The 17,521-nt window shown below is 43.8% G+C and overlaps 1 protein-coding gene across 1 annotated transcript; it reads left to right on the forward strand.

Annotated features, from left to right (window-relative positions):
- Positions 1-9,197: 9,197 nt before the first annotated feature.
- LOC115220016 (heat shock 70 kDa protein-like) lies at positions 9,198-11,542 on the forward strand. Its single transcript, XM_029790320.2, is given in 4 exon segments — positions 9,198-9,651; positions 9,654-9,893; positions 9,896-11,029; positions 11,032-11,542. Coding segments are annotated over 4 exon segments (1,899 nt in total). The 5' UTR covers positions 9,198-9,485; the 3' UTR covers positions 11,391-11,542.
- Positions 11,543-17,521: the final 5,979 nt, after the last annotated feature.

Below are 17,521 nucleotides of genomic sequence, written 5' to 3' on the forward strand. Positions count from 1 at the left end.
CCAATATACATTCAATGTGATTTTCAAGGGAAAATTTAGAACAATCACTTCAGAATTAAAATTGTCATTGGATAGATTTAGATATTTTTCTCCCTTTCTTTAACACCGCCTCTTTCTCTTTCTCTCTCTTAAGTATCTGCGCTGAACAGTTTACGAACATAGATTTTCGAGCAAATCAAATTGAATTTATTCAATAAGTCCACCCTTCAACATGACTACCTGCAAGATCATAACTTCAGAAAAAAGGTAAAATCAAGGTGGTAAATGAAGAAAATCTATATATATAAAACTCTAGTTGTGTGAGTGTCTGTCCCCTTCGATTTAGATTCCTAACTCCTCCCACATTTTGCGGTGCAGTTTAACCAAATTCGGGTATCTTATAGTCGTGATTCATATCGAGCCCGTCTGACTATTAGCGCGCGTCAACGATTTTAAAAATAATTGAACATAATTTTTTATTCCATTTTAATGCATAAAATGCATCGTATGTCGATGGCGGCGGAGTGGGCGTCCACGCTCACAGCTGCACCTGTTTGCTTCTCCCCCTTCCCTCCCTCGTGAAGCTGTGGGGAAGGGAGTGTAAAGAAATCAACGTCGTAATGCGTTGTAAAGGAAACCAGCGTTCTTTTAGAACAACGACTTCATGGCTTGAAGACACCAAAACAAAAATGGCTAAGAAAGCCCGAATTTATAAGGGAAGTAACTCTCTAAAAATGCTTATATAGTTATTTCCCTTACAAACCCGAGCAACGCCGGGCGATACTGCTAGTTATATAAACAAAAAAAATAAGCAGAATGCAAATGGATTGAAGATATGCTGGAGGAGTGAAAATCATTTGTGCAAAGTAAGACTTCGTACAGATGAAAATTATAAAGAGCTTAAGAAGATTGGGATCCATAATTGGGATCCATTGAAACTCCGACGTCTGGCAGCTGACTTGGCAGACACCCATAAAATTACCAACCATCTTACAAACGATAACTCTGAACACCTTTTCAAACACCACCCGTCTAACACCCGTGGACATATTTACAAAGTCAGAAAACAGCACAGCTCCCATGACTTTAGGAAACATTTTTTCACTCTGAGAGTTGCTGAAGCATGGAACAAACTGCCGACATCAGTTGTTAGTTGTCGGAGCACTGCATCCTTCAAAACTTCCATGCTTCTGAGATTCGCCAACACTACACCTGATTTCCTCCCCTCCATACACACACAAGCATGTATCTGACTCATACATTGTTCGCTTTCCAGACATTTGTACATTACTGCATATACTTTATACGCACTTTCTGACAAGTTGTGGTGCAACTGAGCACTGTATACAATAATTTCATTATATTATTATAATCACGCTTCAAATACTGCAGAGGTGAATGCATGGATAATAGTTTCAAATATTAAAGTCTATTTCATCTTGTGATGCCCCTCGCTCAATTATCACTAGTGAAGTTCAGAATTTAAAAATCTGTACATTGTCACAAATACTTCCATTTGCACAGCTTAATAGGAATATTATATGTTGGAGGCAAGCTGATTTCAACTATCCTGCCATCCAACTTAGATATGTTGGGTTTTCTATTCCTACCTTGACAATGATGAGACGTTTTTACAGTATGACAGCAGGATGGAAGATTCAAATTGAATACTAATATTTGCAAGTGTCAAAGCACCTCGACAGTTAAAACGGTACAGGAACTGGATATTTTTTTTGGTTATATACTCTTTTACTCTCTTTTACTCTTTTACTTGTTTCAGTCATTTGACTGCGGCCATGCTGGAGCACCGCCTTTAGTCGAGCAAATCGACCCCGGGACTTATTCTTTGTAAGCCCAGTACTTATTCTATCGGTCTCTTTTGCCGAACCGCTAAGTGACGGGGACGTAAACACACCAGCATCGGTTGTCAAGCAATGCTAGGGGAACAAACACAGACACACAAACATATTCACACACACTTATATATATATATACATATATACGACAGGCTTCTTTCAGTTTCCGTCTACCAAATCCACTCACAAGGCATTGGTCGGCCCGGGGCTATAGCAGAAGACACTTGCCCAAGATGCCACGCAGTGGGACTGAACCCGGAACCATGTGGTTGGTTAGCAAGCTACTTACCACACAGCCACTCCTGCGTCTATATACTTTACCTTATATATATATACTTTACATTCAGATTGATAATTTTAATGCAACACAATTGTTTGCATAGCTCTCTGACAGAAGCCAAAACACATATAGTAGACTTTTAGCCAAAATAAAGGACTTACTGCAGAGTGAGAGACCTGATGATATTGTAGCAATATCGTCTCTCAGTGCTATCTTCACTGTTTGAGAAGAGTATATAGAATGACCTCGGTCGAGATTACAAACAGCTTTGGCTAGTTCAACATTGATGTAAAGACTAATTCGATTGGCTGACACGTTGGTCTCTACTACGCTCGCACCGCTGGTTATAACTTGGCGCAAAATGTCTCGACTTATTTTCGCGCCATAGTTCCAAGCAGCCAATCACAGCTTTCCATTTCGGAAGTTCATTGGGAGCCATGTAAAGCCTATAAATAAGGTTTCTCAGAAGAATATTCGTCTTAGGTTTCCAGTCCTGCTGACGAGAATATTTTATCCCGCCTGGTCGGCACCTATATAAAGTTGTCACTGTTGTTACTAAAAACAAAAAGAAAAAGAAAAAAAAAAGTAAGTTGGTTTTTTCGTTAGTCAAATTTATTTTGACCAATTTCAGTGAAGACGCTGAGGAGGGGTAGGCCAATAATGGCCAGCCCGAAGGCGGACAGAGCGGAGGTCCAAACCCAGGTCCTTAGTCCAGAGATGTCCAACCTGGAAGGAATAATGGCTATACCCGACATTTTCTCGGACGAGGAGGAAAGTGGGAGAGTCAGAAAGAGTATAGATGTGCCAAGCATGGCAAGGAAGGTGCTAAACTTCGCCGAGGCAGCTAGTCCGAAGGAAAGAAGGATTAACTAACCAGGGTGGAAGAAGCGAAGAAGATAGTGTCTCGAGACGGGTACAAGATTAAACTAAACCAGATGAAAGAATCTCTCGAAGAGATAGAGAAGAGAACGGTAATATTCAAAACATACCGTAACATAGAAAGGAAAATAGACTTTTCATCGGAAAAGGAAGTGGAGGCGTGCCTACTACCCATCTGGGATAAAATCACATTTTTAACCAGGGGTAAGAGGTACGGAACTGTGGAAACTAGGTTCAAGACAGAAGAAGAAGCGAGGGAACATTCAATGAAGCCCCTAAAAACAGGCATAATAACCCTTCTGCCTATCTATAGAGGAAGGCGTATTTCAAAAATTACGGTCGCCAACATACCGCCGGAGATCGAGCCCGAACTGATAGTGGGGGGTCACTGCAGGGCTGGAAGACCAAATGGAAGTGCGTGATGCCACGGTGGTGGTAGAAGCCAAAAAGTGGCATGGACAGAAAGTACAAATTATTGTACAGGCAGAGCAGGTCGCCTTGGAAGAGATAGGCGAGGTCATCGAAATAGGAGAGAGCCGGATGGCAGTAATGGTGGAGGGCCGGAAGCCCAGGTGTTTCACCTGTGGCAAGAAGGGCCACATCAAAAAGGACTGTAAGCCGGCGGAGAAGGAAAAGAGCGTACCCACAAAACCAAGTGCTCAAGTGGCGGCTACAGAAACGACAGCCGCAACAGAAGTAGGGGAGGGGTGGTCACAGGTTGCTGCGACAAAACGAAAGCACAACAACCCCTCCCCGGAGAAAATTATAAGCAAAGAGAAGAGAGAAGTAAAGAAGGCGAAGAAGCCGGAGAGGGAGAACAGGGTGTATGTGGCGATGAATACCGCAAACAGGGAAGTGGTACGCAGAGTGGAGACTCAACACGTCGAGGAGGTGGAGATGGAAGCGAAAGGTGGAGGCTGGAGATGCTACGTGATGGGACTGAAAGGGTTCAACACGTATGCAAACGACTTTAGAAAAGACGTAGGCACACCCAGAATGAGCAAGGAGGATGCCCTGAAGGATGCAGAAAGAAAGAACAACAACGCGCCGAGTCCATGTTCGTCTGAGGCAGAAGAGACGGGTCCCCCCCGCCGGCCGGACCCAGAGGAAATAAGGTAGGCAAACTATGGCTGTTTACGTTGGTTGCATAAATGTGCGCGTCCTGGTAGCGAACTGGAAACAAGGTCGTTTACTAAACGATATCAGGGCGCGGAATTTAAATGTAATTGTCGCTACTGAGACACGAATCGAAGGGCCAAGAGATCTACTCCCGTTCATGGAAGGCTACGAGAAATTTATTTCTCCTGGACGGCATGTGGGCGGGAGTGGGGTGTTGGTTCTGCTTAAAAAGATAGTGTCGCAGAGAAAAAGTTGATTTTTTTGATTCAGAAGGTAGGCTGGTCGTCTTAGATCTGACGTTCAGTTGTGGTAAAGAAATCAGGCTGGTGGCGGTGTATGCACCTAATACGGGTCAGACTGATTTTTATCGAGGCTTGGAGAAGTTTCTTGGCACGTCAAAATCCTTAGTCATGTTAGGGGACTTTAATGCCATAGTCGACGCGCGCGTCGATGGCATTGGCTCGAAAGATAGGAAACCAAACGCTGGCTTCGGGATCTACTGAGTCGCTTTCAGCTGGTAGATCCCTACAGACTTGAATTCCCGAACGCTCCACAGTGGACGTGGTTAAGTGGCGACGGGTCTATCGGGTCTTACATAGACAGAATTTTTATTAGAAAAATAGATAAAGGATTAGTTAAGTGTCCACGGTTTCACACGGTCAGTTACAGCGATCACAGGATGGTCACTGGCGAACTGAACCTAGATAAGTTAGGTAGTAGGGGATCCGGCTACTGGAAACTCAATAAGTCCCTCCTGGCTATTGAGGAGTACAGAAAGCGGATCGAGTTAGTAGTGAAGAGGGCGTTAACCGGTTCCATTATTAACAACAAATGGTGGTACGCCCTCAAAAGAGCCATCAAATACGAGTCCGTTAGATACAGCATAGGTCTAACAACTAGCGGGCGTAAGAAAGAGATGGGGCTAGTTAAGGCCTTAGAGGAAGCCATCAGAGCTGGCGATGGGGCCCAGGTTAGGCTGAGGAGACTGGAGTTGAACCAGCACCTCGAAGCCCAACATATGGGTTGCATCGTCAGAGCTAGAATTCGCGCAATGGGGTGCGAGGGTATCAAGGCTGCCGGATGGGCACGAGTTGTGGAGGCTCAACGTGGAAACGATTCCACAATTAAGTCTGTGACGAACGGGCGAGGCAATGTGATCACCGAACCAGAGGAGATGTGTCGGACGTTTCAGGAGCACTTCGCTCGGCTCTTTGGGGGCGACGGCGGACCGGAGGAGAGGGTGGACCTAACGGACATCCTCGCCGGGCTGCCGCGCCTCTCGGGGCAGGATGCGGAGAGCTGTGAAGCGTCGATCTCGCCTGAGGAGATAGCCGAGGTCCTGGCCGACTGCGGTGAAGGCAGGGCGCCGGGGATCGATGGTTTACCTTACGAACTATATAAAAGAATGCCAGACTTGTTCGGGAACGTGCTGGCCGGCGTTTTCACGAACTGGCGGCAGAATGGTTCATTCCCAGGTCTGTACGTCGGGGAGTGGTGACGCTGATCAGGAAGGACCCGAGCAAGGGGGACAACATAGACAACTTTCGGCCCATCACACTGTTAACACAGAGGTGAAGATTTTGGCCAAGGTGTTAGCGAAAAGGTTGACGCGTGTCGCGGGTGGTCTGATCGGGGAGGCACAAACTTGTGCGATCCCTGGAAGAACCATCCAGGACAATCTTCACCTAGTACGCTACACAATAGAAAGGTTTGGGAATGACTCTGGCAAGGGTGGGGCATTGGTCCATTTAGACCAGAGTAAAGCGTTTGATAGGGTGAACCATCGGTACTTGGTGTCCGTGCTGGCGCAGTTCGGTCTGGGCATTGGCTTCCTCAGGTGGATCATACAGTTGTACGATAACATCGACTCGATCGTTCGGGTGAATGGCTTCCTGTCGAAGCCGTTCCGCATCAAACGGTCTGTTCGTCAAGGGTGTCCGCTCTCCCCGATTTTGTATGTGATGGCTCTCGAGCCATTGCTGCGAAAGCTGAGCGCCATCCCGATGAATCCAGGAGGTGGAGGATCTGTGACATCGTATGCGGACGACATCACCATCATCGTGACCGAGGTGGAACTCCTACGTAATGTGGGAGACGCCATCAAGGCTTACGAGACGGTGACAGGAGCAAAGATTAACCGGGGAAAAATCGGTCGGCTTGCAACTCGGCACCTGGAGGGGCAAGTCGATGCCTTCGAATAGCATCGTGGGATGCTGGACGGAGGGCCCGGTTAAGCTGCTAGGGATCTGGTTTGGTCCAGGTCTCCAGATAGAAAAGAACTGGTCTGAGGTGTCGGGCAAGGTGGCTCACGCGGTCGGGACTTGGTCCGGACGGTGGCTGTCCTTGAAAGGGAGGGCGGAGGTGGCCAATGTGTTTTTAGCATCGGTCATCACCTACCGCCTGACCGTCGTCCCTTGTCCGGATTCGTGGTTGAGCAAGTTGGAGAGGCAGATCTTCCGCTTTTTGTGGAAGGGAAGTGCTCCTCTTGTAAGACGTTCTATCTGCTGTCAGAAACCGTTAAAGGGTGGCTTGGGGTTGCCTTGGCTGATGATGCGCAGAGATGCGCTGAGGTTAAGGCACCTTTGGCTCTACCTGGATGGTGAACGGGTGTGGTCCCCGCTTGCGAAGCAGATGTTCCCCAGCTTTGTCAGTTTCGGTGGCAGAGAAACCTGGTTTCATCGCAGACTTAGATCGAGCATGTGGTATTCGGAGTGCCATAAGGCACTCTGCCACTTCCGCAGGTCGGGCAATGCCGGCGGCTTTGGTACCACCGCAGCTTTCTATAGCAGGTTGGTAGAGGCCGGAAATGACGATGCCTTAGGAAGGACCTTGGGCCTCGATAGAAATCAGTTGGACAGCCTGTTCCGAAGGACGTTCGGGGCCGAAGACATTGGATAACTTCCAGAAGTCTTTGACCTGGCAATGTTTCAGAGGAGCTTACCCGTTCGGGATAAACTCACAAGGCATGGTTGGAGTGGACCATCGAACTGCCCAAGATGCGAGTGGGATCTGGAAACAGTCTCGCACGCTATTGTTCAGTGTCCGGAAGTTTCGGACGTGTGGGTATATGCCGAACACCTGTTGTGGACGGAAGAAGAGTACAGCTATCGGCTGAGACAATTATAAAATTGACTCGCCTAGCTTTTTGACAAGTGAAGGTAAGCATTGCTTTCTCAGTACAGTAGCAGTAGCGAAAGAGTGTATATGGAAGACCAGAATGAAAGCGCGGTAACGACAGGCACCGTGATCTCTGGCTCCGCCTTGGTGACCTATTTCAGGTTCCACCTAAAAAGAAAGGTGGAGTTGGAGAAGAGGTGTCTGTCTGCGTGTGAGTTCGATAAAATATGGAAGCGTGTGGCACGGTTGCTGCGAGTGAGAGGAGCCACGTAAACATGCTGTAGGTTGGCTGCCGAGTTCGGTGGGAATAGCAGGGCTCGTGGGGTCGGCAATCCTGGTGTTCCCACTTCATGTGTTCCCTTTATGTTGTGTTGTTGTTGTGTATCATTCGATTTATCCGATTTTGTGAAATTTAAAAAAAAAAAAAAAAGTTCATTTTTTCTGTAAATACCATTTGTGTCTCATGACCCCAAATCATGATGTATTGTCCCATTCTTCGTTGGCCCCTTGTGGGTAATAAAGAAATACTTAGGTTTCCAGTCCTTCTCAGGGCGAACCTCTGACCACACAGAGCTCGTCTTAGGCTTTTAGTTCTTTTAAGAGCTAAGTCTCTGACCACACAGAGAATACTCGACCAAGTTCCAGTTTCGAGGCAGGCGACCACCATTAATACAAGATGTTACAGATACCTCTCATACTGTTAGTGTGAAAAATCACCATGAAGAAAACGGTTACAAGATATCTATAACTAGAGAAACATAACCAAGCAGAACATATAATGAAGAAGCAGCAAGAACCATCGACAAACATCGAAGATTTAAATTGTACACGAGACAACTACAGATTCAACTATAGCGGTTAGGTGAAATTCTCGCCACGAAGAAAACGGCTACAGTAACATGTCTGGAAGTATATTCATATCAAGAGAAAGATAACACAAACGAGTGATTCAATTAATCTCAACTGCGACATGCAATATCTTGATATGGGACTCTTATAGTGTACCTCATAAACGGTAAATCAATTATCTGTTCTTGGGTTCTAGTTTCTTCTAAGAACTACCTTAAGCCATCTGTTATTACCTGTTGCCAAGCCGATACCAACAACATTAACTGTGAATCAAATCCCATCGTCAATTCACTGGTCAGTACCTTTTTACGCCTAACGAACACACAGACACAAAAACATGCGAACACTTACAAACTTCCAACATCAAACATGATTGTAAAATATGTACAATAAATAATGTTGTCATTCCAAACTTATGTGTATTGCCGCTGCATGTAAAATATAGTCAGTAAAATATATTATTAAGAATAGGATAACGTTCTTATTTTTATAATATAATTATGGATTTCAAAAAAGCAACACATAACATGTATTTGCTTTTTCTATGTATATTTTCTTCGAGGACACACTCGTGCGATATATAAGAATCTGAACTCATTGTGAAACTTTTTTTTTTTTATCAAGATATAAATATTCAATTGTGACATTTCTTTGTTTAAAGACAAAACAAAACTTTCGGCAGATTTTGACTGCCATTTCTAGCAAGTGCAGTGATATTCGCGTCGTCGCCCTTTTTATGAGATCGTAAATGACTTGCGAATTTGTTGCTATTGTTGCATTTCAGTCTTAAAACAGGAACATTGTGCAACACAAAATATTTCAAACCAGGAAAACTATCAAAACAACGATAAAAGTTGCGAGAAGCGATATACGATGACGGGAAAAGAACGTGAACGACGGTGTTTATTATTTGGTACGACGGCAATATTCATCCATGAAACAGAGTTGTTCTACTAAAAAACACAAATTATGAGCAAATATCCTATACAAATCCACTTCTATTTGTAAAATAAGCTAATGGAATTAATAGGAAACTTCTGGAACGTTCCAGAATACTTGTAGCACCTGGTAGAACAATATCGAAATGCCTCGTAAACTCTGGTGATGACGTCACAGTGGGAAGGGGCGTTACTCTCCACTATATATACAGCATTGCTCACACAGCTTGTCAATCAGATTCTACAGAAGCACGACTGTAAACAACTCGAGACAAGAGTCTCAGCTGCGAAACATTTCTTTCAGTTATACATACATTGAAGCAACACTCATTCACATATAATACATTCATATATTCTACTGACACAACTGAAATACAAAGTAAGACGAGCAAGAGATAAAGAAGAAAGAAAGAATTTCTCAAGTTTTATACTGGACATTTTGAACGAACAATAGAAAAAGGAAGAAGAATGGTAAAAGCACCTGCTATCGGAATCGATCTAGGAACAACCTATTCTTGTGTAGGTGTGTTTCAACACGGTAAAGTGGAAATTATTGCCAACGATCAGGGAAACAGGACAACACCAAGCTATGTGGCTTTCACCGATGCCGAAAGGCTGGTGGGTGATGCAGCGAAAACCAAGCGGCCCTCAACCCTGAGAACACGGTGTTCGATGCTAAACGTTTAATTGGACGTCACTTTAACGATACGTCCGTACAAAGCGACATGAAATATTGGCCATTCCGAGTGGTGAACACAAACGGTAATAAAGCACATGTACAAGTGGAGTACAAGGGAGAGCAAAAGCAGTTCTCAGCCGAAGAGATTAGCTCGATGGTATTGAGTAAAATGAAGGAGACAGCCGAGTCGTACTTGGCTGTAAAGTGAAAGACGCAGTAGTAACGGTGCCAGCTTACTTTAACGACTCTCAGAGACAGGCGACGAAAGATGCAGCTAGTATAGCTGGTTTGAATGTGTTGAGAATTGTCAACGAACCAACGGCCGCCGCACTCGCCTACGGTCTCGAGAAAAACTTATCTGGTGAGAAGAACGTTCTGATCTTCGACTTGGGCGGTGGTACATTCGATGTTTCCATCCTCACAATCGACCAAGGATCTCTTTTCGAGGTGAAAGCTACAGCTGGCGACACACATCTCGGAGGAGAAGACTTCGACAACCGGCTCGTTGACTACTTTGTCGAAGAATTCAAGCGTAAACACAAGAAAAATCTGAAACAAAGCCCACGCTCTATCAGACGTCTGCGTACTGCATGTGAACGGGCAAAACGAACCCTATCGAGCAGTTCAGAAGCTTCAGTAGAGCTGGATTCTCTGTATGAAGGCATTGATTTTCACTCGAAGATTACTAGAGCACGCTTCGAGGATCTTTGCAGTGACCTCTTCCGATCGACTCTAGAACCAGTTGAGAAAGCTCTGCGAGACGCCAAACTCGATAAATCCCGCATCGACGACATCGTGTTGGTCGGTGGATCGACACGCATTCCCAAGATCCAGAAATTACTTGCCGACTTCATGCAAGGAAAGACCGTCAACAAATCCATCAACCCAGACGAAGCTGTCGCCTACGGAGCTGCCGTACAAGCTGCTGTTCTGTCTGGAGACGCGAGCGATTGCATCAGAGACGTACTACTTGTAGATGTAGCACCGTTATCTCTTGGAATCGAAACGGCTGGTGGTGTGATGACCAAACTTATCGAGCGTAACAGCAGAATACCGTGTACGGCATCCAATGTATTCACTACGTATTCAGATAACCAGCCGGCTGTTTCTATTCAGGTATTCGAAGGAGAAAGAGCAATGACAAAAGACAACAACTGCCTCGGACGTTTCGACTTGACTGGCATTCCACCAGCTCCCAGAGGCGTACCTCAAATAGAAGTCTCCTTCGATATGGATGCCAATGGAATACTCAACGTTTCTGCTGTCGACAAAAGCACCGGCAAAAGCAACAAAATTACCATCACCAACGACAAAGGTCGTTTGAGCAAAGAGGAATCGAAAGAATGCTCAACGAAGCTAAACAATACGAGGCAGAAGACGAAAAGCAACGCCAACGTGTTGCAGCTAGAAACCAGTTGGAGCATTACATATTCAGTGTGAAACAAGCAGTCAATGAAGATAACGGTAAACTGTCCGAGCAAGATAAGAAGCAAGCAGTGGAAATGTGTGACCAAACATTACAGTGGATAGACAGCAACAGTCTAGCAGACACAGACGAATTTACCTACAGACTTCAGGAAGCACAGAAAATTTGCTCTCCTATCATGTCCAAACTACACACATCGTCGTCTTCTAACAATAATCCTTGCACATCGCAAACGTCCAGTGGTCCAACGATTGAAGAAATGGACTAATTTCTTATCTATTCATACAACATTTGATAAATACTGTGATATATCTATTACTCAGTACTCTTTTCATACTATTATTCTCATTCGTATCAGCTCAATGACATTGTGAACTTTCATTATTTATTCATCCATCCTATTGACATTTTGTAAAACAATCTCCAAAATCTTTTGTATATTTTTTTAGAAGAATATAATTGATATTTTCTTTCACAAGAGTGTCGTTGTTATTTTATATTCGTTTATTGTTTGTTTCCTGTAAATTATTACTCGTATGTTTATGCATGCTATTCCTTGTTGCTATATTACAAGTTTCCTTTTAAACATCATAAGGTAATTTCTACAGTAAACAGGTAGAAATGTTTATCGGAGAGGAAGCATAAGAGCGAAAGGTGAAACAGCTAATGTTGCTTTGGTGAAACTTACAGTGGAAGACGCTAATTTTGATTGCTTATTGACAAATGTCATTCGATAACAATAACCATCTCTTAACAATTAACTTAATCAACCTAGGATTTCCGTAAAAAAATGCAGGCTTATTAAATTCCAAGTCTGTTTATATTTTCAACTTCGCCCCGTGCGGGTCTGTGCCCTCAAATCCTTTCTTGATTTTTTGACTACATTGCAATTCAACCTCCATATCCTCCTTCACATCGTTGAAGTTTCCCAGAACCTTCTCGCCACCGATGAGACATTCTAGGCTTGCGTATGAGTGTGACGCTCGCTATAGTGTTAACTAACTGTTCAAATACTTCCCCATCGATAAGTGAACCACTTTGTTATACAAATATTTTCCTTCCAAATTCCATAGAATTTTCAGAATTCAGGTCTTGTGTACAATTTCTGGAATATCTCTCATCAAGCTCGATCGGTAATCTGCCATCGTTCTTTCGTTACTTTTACATCTTGATGAAAGTGTTCATCTTGTTCTTTGCTAACACCACCCAGGTTATTTGGAAACTCACTCGAGTGATTGTCTAAGTAGTGCAGTTTATGCGCATTCTACATCCAAGTGCTTGCAAACTCAGGAGCAGCTCCTCCACAATCTCTTGATAGTTGCCAGCTTTCCTGTTTCCTGTTGCCAGACGTCGGAGTTTCAGTGTGTCCATGCCCAGGGAAGTAAGGCGTTCAGAATATGTCAAATGCCTGATGGAGGGTATTCTCTTGGTTGCACGTCGCTGAACGGCTTCCAGACGATTAATATCCTGGGCAAGATAGGGGTTCCATACCGGTGATGCAAATTCCAGGTGAGGTCGTACCATAGCTATATAAAGCCGCAGATAGATAGCCGGGGAGCAGCTCACAAAGGACTTGGTGAATGATGCCAAGACACCCTCAGCCTTCTTGGCAATTTTAGCGAAGTGTTTTGTCCAACGCAAATCGCTGTCGACAATAACACCCAGGTCGCGTTCACACGAAAACTTTTTGAGATTAGTGTTGTGGAGAGAGTAAGTAGACGCTGGGTTTTTCCTCCCAAAATGCATGGTGGTACATTTGTTCACAGCCAGCTTGAGTTGCCAGTCCATGATCCACTGCTGCATTGTGTCCAGGTCTGATTGCAATTGAGATCTATATTGTACAGGATCTGACCTCTTTATTTCGAGGTACAGCTTGATGTCATCTGCATATTTCAGCACTGTGGAATTCGTTAAGTTGGCATCTATGTCATTAACATGTGCAACAAAAAAAAAGGGGGCCAAGAACAGATCCCTGTGGTACACCAGATGTCATCTCATAGGGTGAAGAGTGCTGCCCTAGAACTGTGACAACCTCTTTTCGGCCGATAATAAAGGACTTCAACCAGTTATTGAGATCGTCTCTTACACCCAACGCAGAGAGTTTCACCATAAGTCTTTTGTGTGGGACAGAGTTAAAAGCCTTAGCAAAGTCCAGGTAAACAACATCCACCCAGGATCCGCGATCAGTGATTTGGGTAATGTCCTCAAGAAAATAGATGAGTTGATTACAGCAGCTGGAGTTAGGAATAAATCCAAATTGTGACGGCTGGATGAGGCTGCAAGACTTCCAGAAGTTCCAGAGGGTTTCCCTGACACAGGATTCCATCAGTTTGGCGATGCAGCTAGTAAGACTAACGGGGCGATAGTTGACAGGCGATGTGCGGTCACCTTTTTTTAACAGAGGGATAACACTGGCAGCTTTCCACTGCTCTGGAGTAACACCATTGTCAAAATAGAATTGGAAGAATATAGAAAGTTGGTTTAGAAGAAAGTACCCACTGCGTTTGAGAAGTAGGTATGTAACACCATCGAGACCAGGAGAGGCATAGTTGCATTTATTCTAAGGTGGCGTTGCAGCATTGCTGGTGTAAATTTCATAATAGATATAGAGTCCGGTGTCAGAGGTGATGGAGATGGAACATTTTGATTTTCGACAGTAAAGATGCTTGCATAGCATCCAGCAATGATTTCTGCACATTCTTTGGGATTGCCAGTAATCTGCCCTGTGTGGGGATTGCGATGGGGACCAACTGGAGAGTGAGGTCTCTGCTTTGAGTGTACATACTTCCAGAAAACTTTGCTATCAGGGTTGGTTGCTATGCATTGTTCGAATTCAAGCACTGCCTTTTCTGTCACCTGCTTGAGGTGGTTGGCTGATCTATTGCGCTTTTTCCTGTTGATCTCTGAGTTGTGCAATTTGTATTCCTGTTCAGCATTACGGCGTCCTTTCCTAGCAAGTCGGACTGCTGCAGTTTCCCAAATTGCACTATTGGGTGGTTTTTTGTGCTTGCGTGGTACTGATGCTGCACATGCCGCCCATATTGAATTCAGAATTGTGTTCACATCTCCAGAGGTATAAAATTCGAGTCAGTTTGGGCGTTGCATCTCAGTACAATAAGAGCTCCAGTCTGTTTTATTCCAGTCAAAGCAGGCAGTTTGAAGATGGTTGTGGTTTTTGTTACAACCAATCAGAGACAAGTCGGCCATGATCATGGAATGATCAGAGTCACCTAAAGGTTCTTCAGTAGTGACACTAAGAATTGTTTCAGGAGAAGCAGTAAGTAGCAGATCCAAAGTGTTGTTACTCCTTGTGGGGGAGGTAACGAATTGGGACCAATTTGAATTCAGCACCAGTTCAAGGAAATCGTCTGCACTTTGCAGCCAACGGAAAGCCTCCCAGTCAATCTCAGGGAAATTGAAGTCCTCCGCAATATAAAATATAAGTGGCTGTTTTCATGGCAGCAGCTCTGAGAATATAAAAATGTTGTGTGTCTTGACGATAATTTGGGGGGCGGTAAATAACTCCAAGCAGAAGTGTTGACATGGTCATGTGTATATCGCAGAAAAATACTTCCTGCTGAGATTGGTTCAAATCATCACAAGGGATTGCCAATAGATTTGATCGAACATAAACCACCCCCTCCACGGCGATTAATGAGGTCTTTGCGGAACAGGTTGTAGCCGGTTACGCTGAAAACCCCATCACAGAGTGCAAAATGTGCCCATGTTTCCGTGACTGTGATGAAATTTGGGTCGATACTTTTGACGTAAGTGTCAAAAAGATGTACCTTGTTGCATAAACTACAAGCATTCAAGGACAGCAGTTTGTATCTGGATTTCAGATGGCGATGATATACAAGGGATGGCTGATTGTTCTTGGTTAATTTCCCAAGATTTTTGTATTGCCAGTTGTTGTTGTGGGTGCAGTTTGCTCAGTCCAACTGGTATCCCTTATCCTCGACTCACGAGACTTTATAAATTTACATATTTGTCCATCATCGCGTAGGCTAAAGCTTTCCTGTACCACAGAGTTGCGATTTAGGGAAGCTACAGATCTTAGCTTTGGGCGTACATCAGGTGGTAGGCCAGGGCATGTCTTAAAGGTGATTCTGTTTTCGCGCCGAGCCCTATCAGCAGCCTGATGGTATGCCCGCGCCTCAGTAGAGTTTGAAAACATCATCCTGATCAGTCTGGGTTTGGATGCTGGTCGGCCAAGGCGGAAAGCACTTTTTGGAGGAACACAGCTGAGGTCCTTAGAGGTGTTTCCAGTGAAAGCCTGCAGATCTACCACATCTTCCGGCAATCCGATGGCAATTACCTCATGAGTGGTTGATTCAGCAACTTCCTCGATGCGTTTAGGTTCCGTACGAGCTACAGGTAAGTTGCTGAGCAAGGCACTCTGATACGAACCCTCGCTGTGAGGTTTCGCACAGACGCTGGTTTTGATTCCTGCTATTTCGCGACTTAAAGCAGAAATCATTTGTCAAATTTCCGCAACTTCTGTGCTGATGGTCGATTTTTGCTTTAGTTGAGAAGTATCGGGAGAGGAGGGCATGGTTGGCTTTTATTCCTGCTGGTGTACTTCGATTGGAATGATCAATTTTTGTTGACGAAGAGCAATAGGGGAGGAAGACACAGGCGGCTTAAGTTTCTGTTTTTGTTGATGTTCTTCAACAGGAATGGCCGATTTTTTTTGCTGATGTTGAAGAATGACAGGGGAGGAAGACACGGGCGGCTTTAATTTTTGCTGTTGTTCTTCATCAACAGGACTGGTTTGGGGAGACAAAGTAGCCAGTTTTTGCTGTTCAGCAGCAATGGCAGCGGAAGACACGGTTGTCGGATTTTGTTGTTGCTGTTCAGCACCAATGGTAGCAGGGGACACACAAGTCAGGCACTGAAACGACCAGTTTGGTAGCTGGACCATTTCCCAGAGTCTATCCATCATAGAAGTATGGTGTCCTTTCTTTTGACCTGGGATCTTTTGAAAGTTTGAGGCGCTTTGAAAGCAGATCGAAACACGACATTTACTGCATTCAACCCATCTATTTCGGAAGGAATTTCGAGTTTTGTGCATTTGTGAGAAACTATTGGATGACGAATTAACTCATGAATAAAATCTACGCTTAAATGTTGTCACAAGTTACCTCCCTGAGTACTTCACACAAAATGGAAAACGTGTTGCCTCGACGGATGGAGAGGCAGATGAGCTGAAAAAGCCATTCATCTCACGGGACTTATACTTTCGGACAGCTATCCCCGTCCCGATATCTGTGAGAAGGGATATGTCTGGAAGCCAAAATGCTGAAAGGCTCCGCTGACACAGGCGTAACCATAAACCTTATATTTTATAAATAATGAATAGGTGCATCTTCTAACACTTTGATATGCCAAAGTTTATTATAAGGAATTTTAGGCTATAAACTTTCTTCAAGGAACCAGCCATACTTGGGAGCGGAGCAAACCTACAGAATAGAGTGGGAATTACACAGTATGCTAGAAGAAATTATGCACTTAGATGAGTACTGTTTAAGCATCGCGTATGACGATACAAAAGAAGAGGGTACTTGTCTTTCAGTTTATTCCTATGCTCTTTCCGTATTTTCCTAGTTTTAAGTTTACTTTGAAAAATTTAAAACTATGCTTCATAAAGATACACTTTTAACAATAAATCACTTAAATAGTTAGGAAAATGTTAAAGTGAAAGATTATTGAGAAGACTCGAGGTAAAATCACCCACATATGCAATTCGTGTTTTACTGTTTGGGAAATCGCAAGCTACGATGCTTCACTGATATTAATTCCAAGGAATTTTGACTTTTGGCGAGCTGAATAATATCCGACGCTATTCTTTTCGTATACATTCAATGAAAGATTGTCTCGGTTTGTAAGTAAAATTCTTTAGTACACCTGTACCTAAGATTGTATGTTTGTCAGCTTTGATGAACGAATGTATGTATGTATTTATGTCTATCTGTCTGTCTGACTGTCTGTCTGTCTGTCTGTCTGTCTGTCTGTATGTATGTATGTATGTAAGTTTGTATTATGCAGGTATTATGTATGTATGTATGTATGTATGTATGTATGTGTGTGTGTGTGCGTGCGTGCGTATGTATGTATGCATGCATGCATGCATGTATGTATGTATGTATGTATATGCATGCATGCATGCATGTATGTATGTATGATGTATGTATGTATGTATGTATGTATGTATGTATGTATGTATGTATGTATGTATGTATGTAGTCAAGCACGTCGGTAGGCATGTATTGAAGCATGTAGGTAGGCATGTATTTTTATAAGTATAAGTGGGCATTCCTACATATATATGCAAACATGCAATCTGTTTCCATATAACTGCCAGAGAAACTGATTTTTACTAATGAAATTTTCTGAAAA

This window comes from Octopus sinensis, linkage group LG15 (assembly GCF_006345805.1).
Source record: "Octopus sinensis linkage group LG15, ASM634580v1, whole genome shotgun sequence".
Lineage (NCBI taxonomy): Eukaryota > Metazoa > Mollusca > Cephalopoda > Octopoda > Octopodidae > Octopus > Octopus sinensis.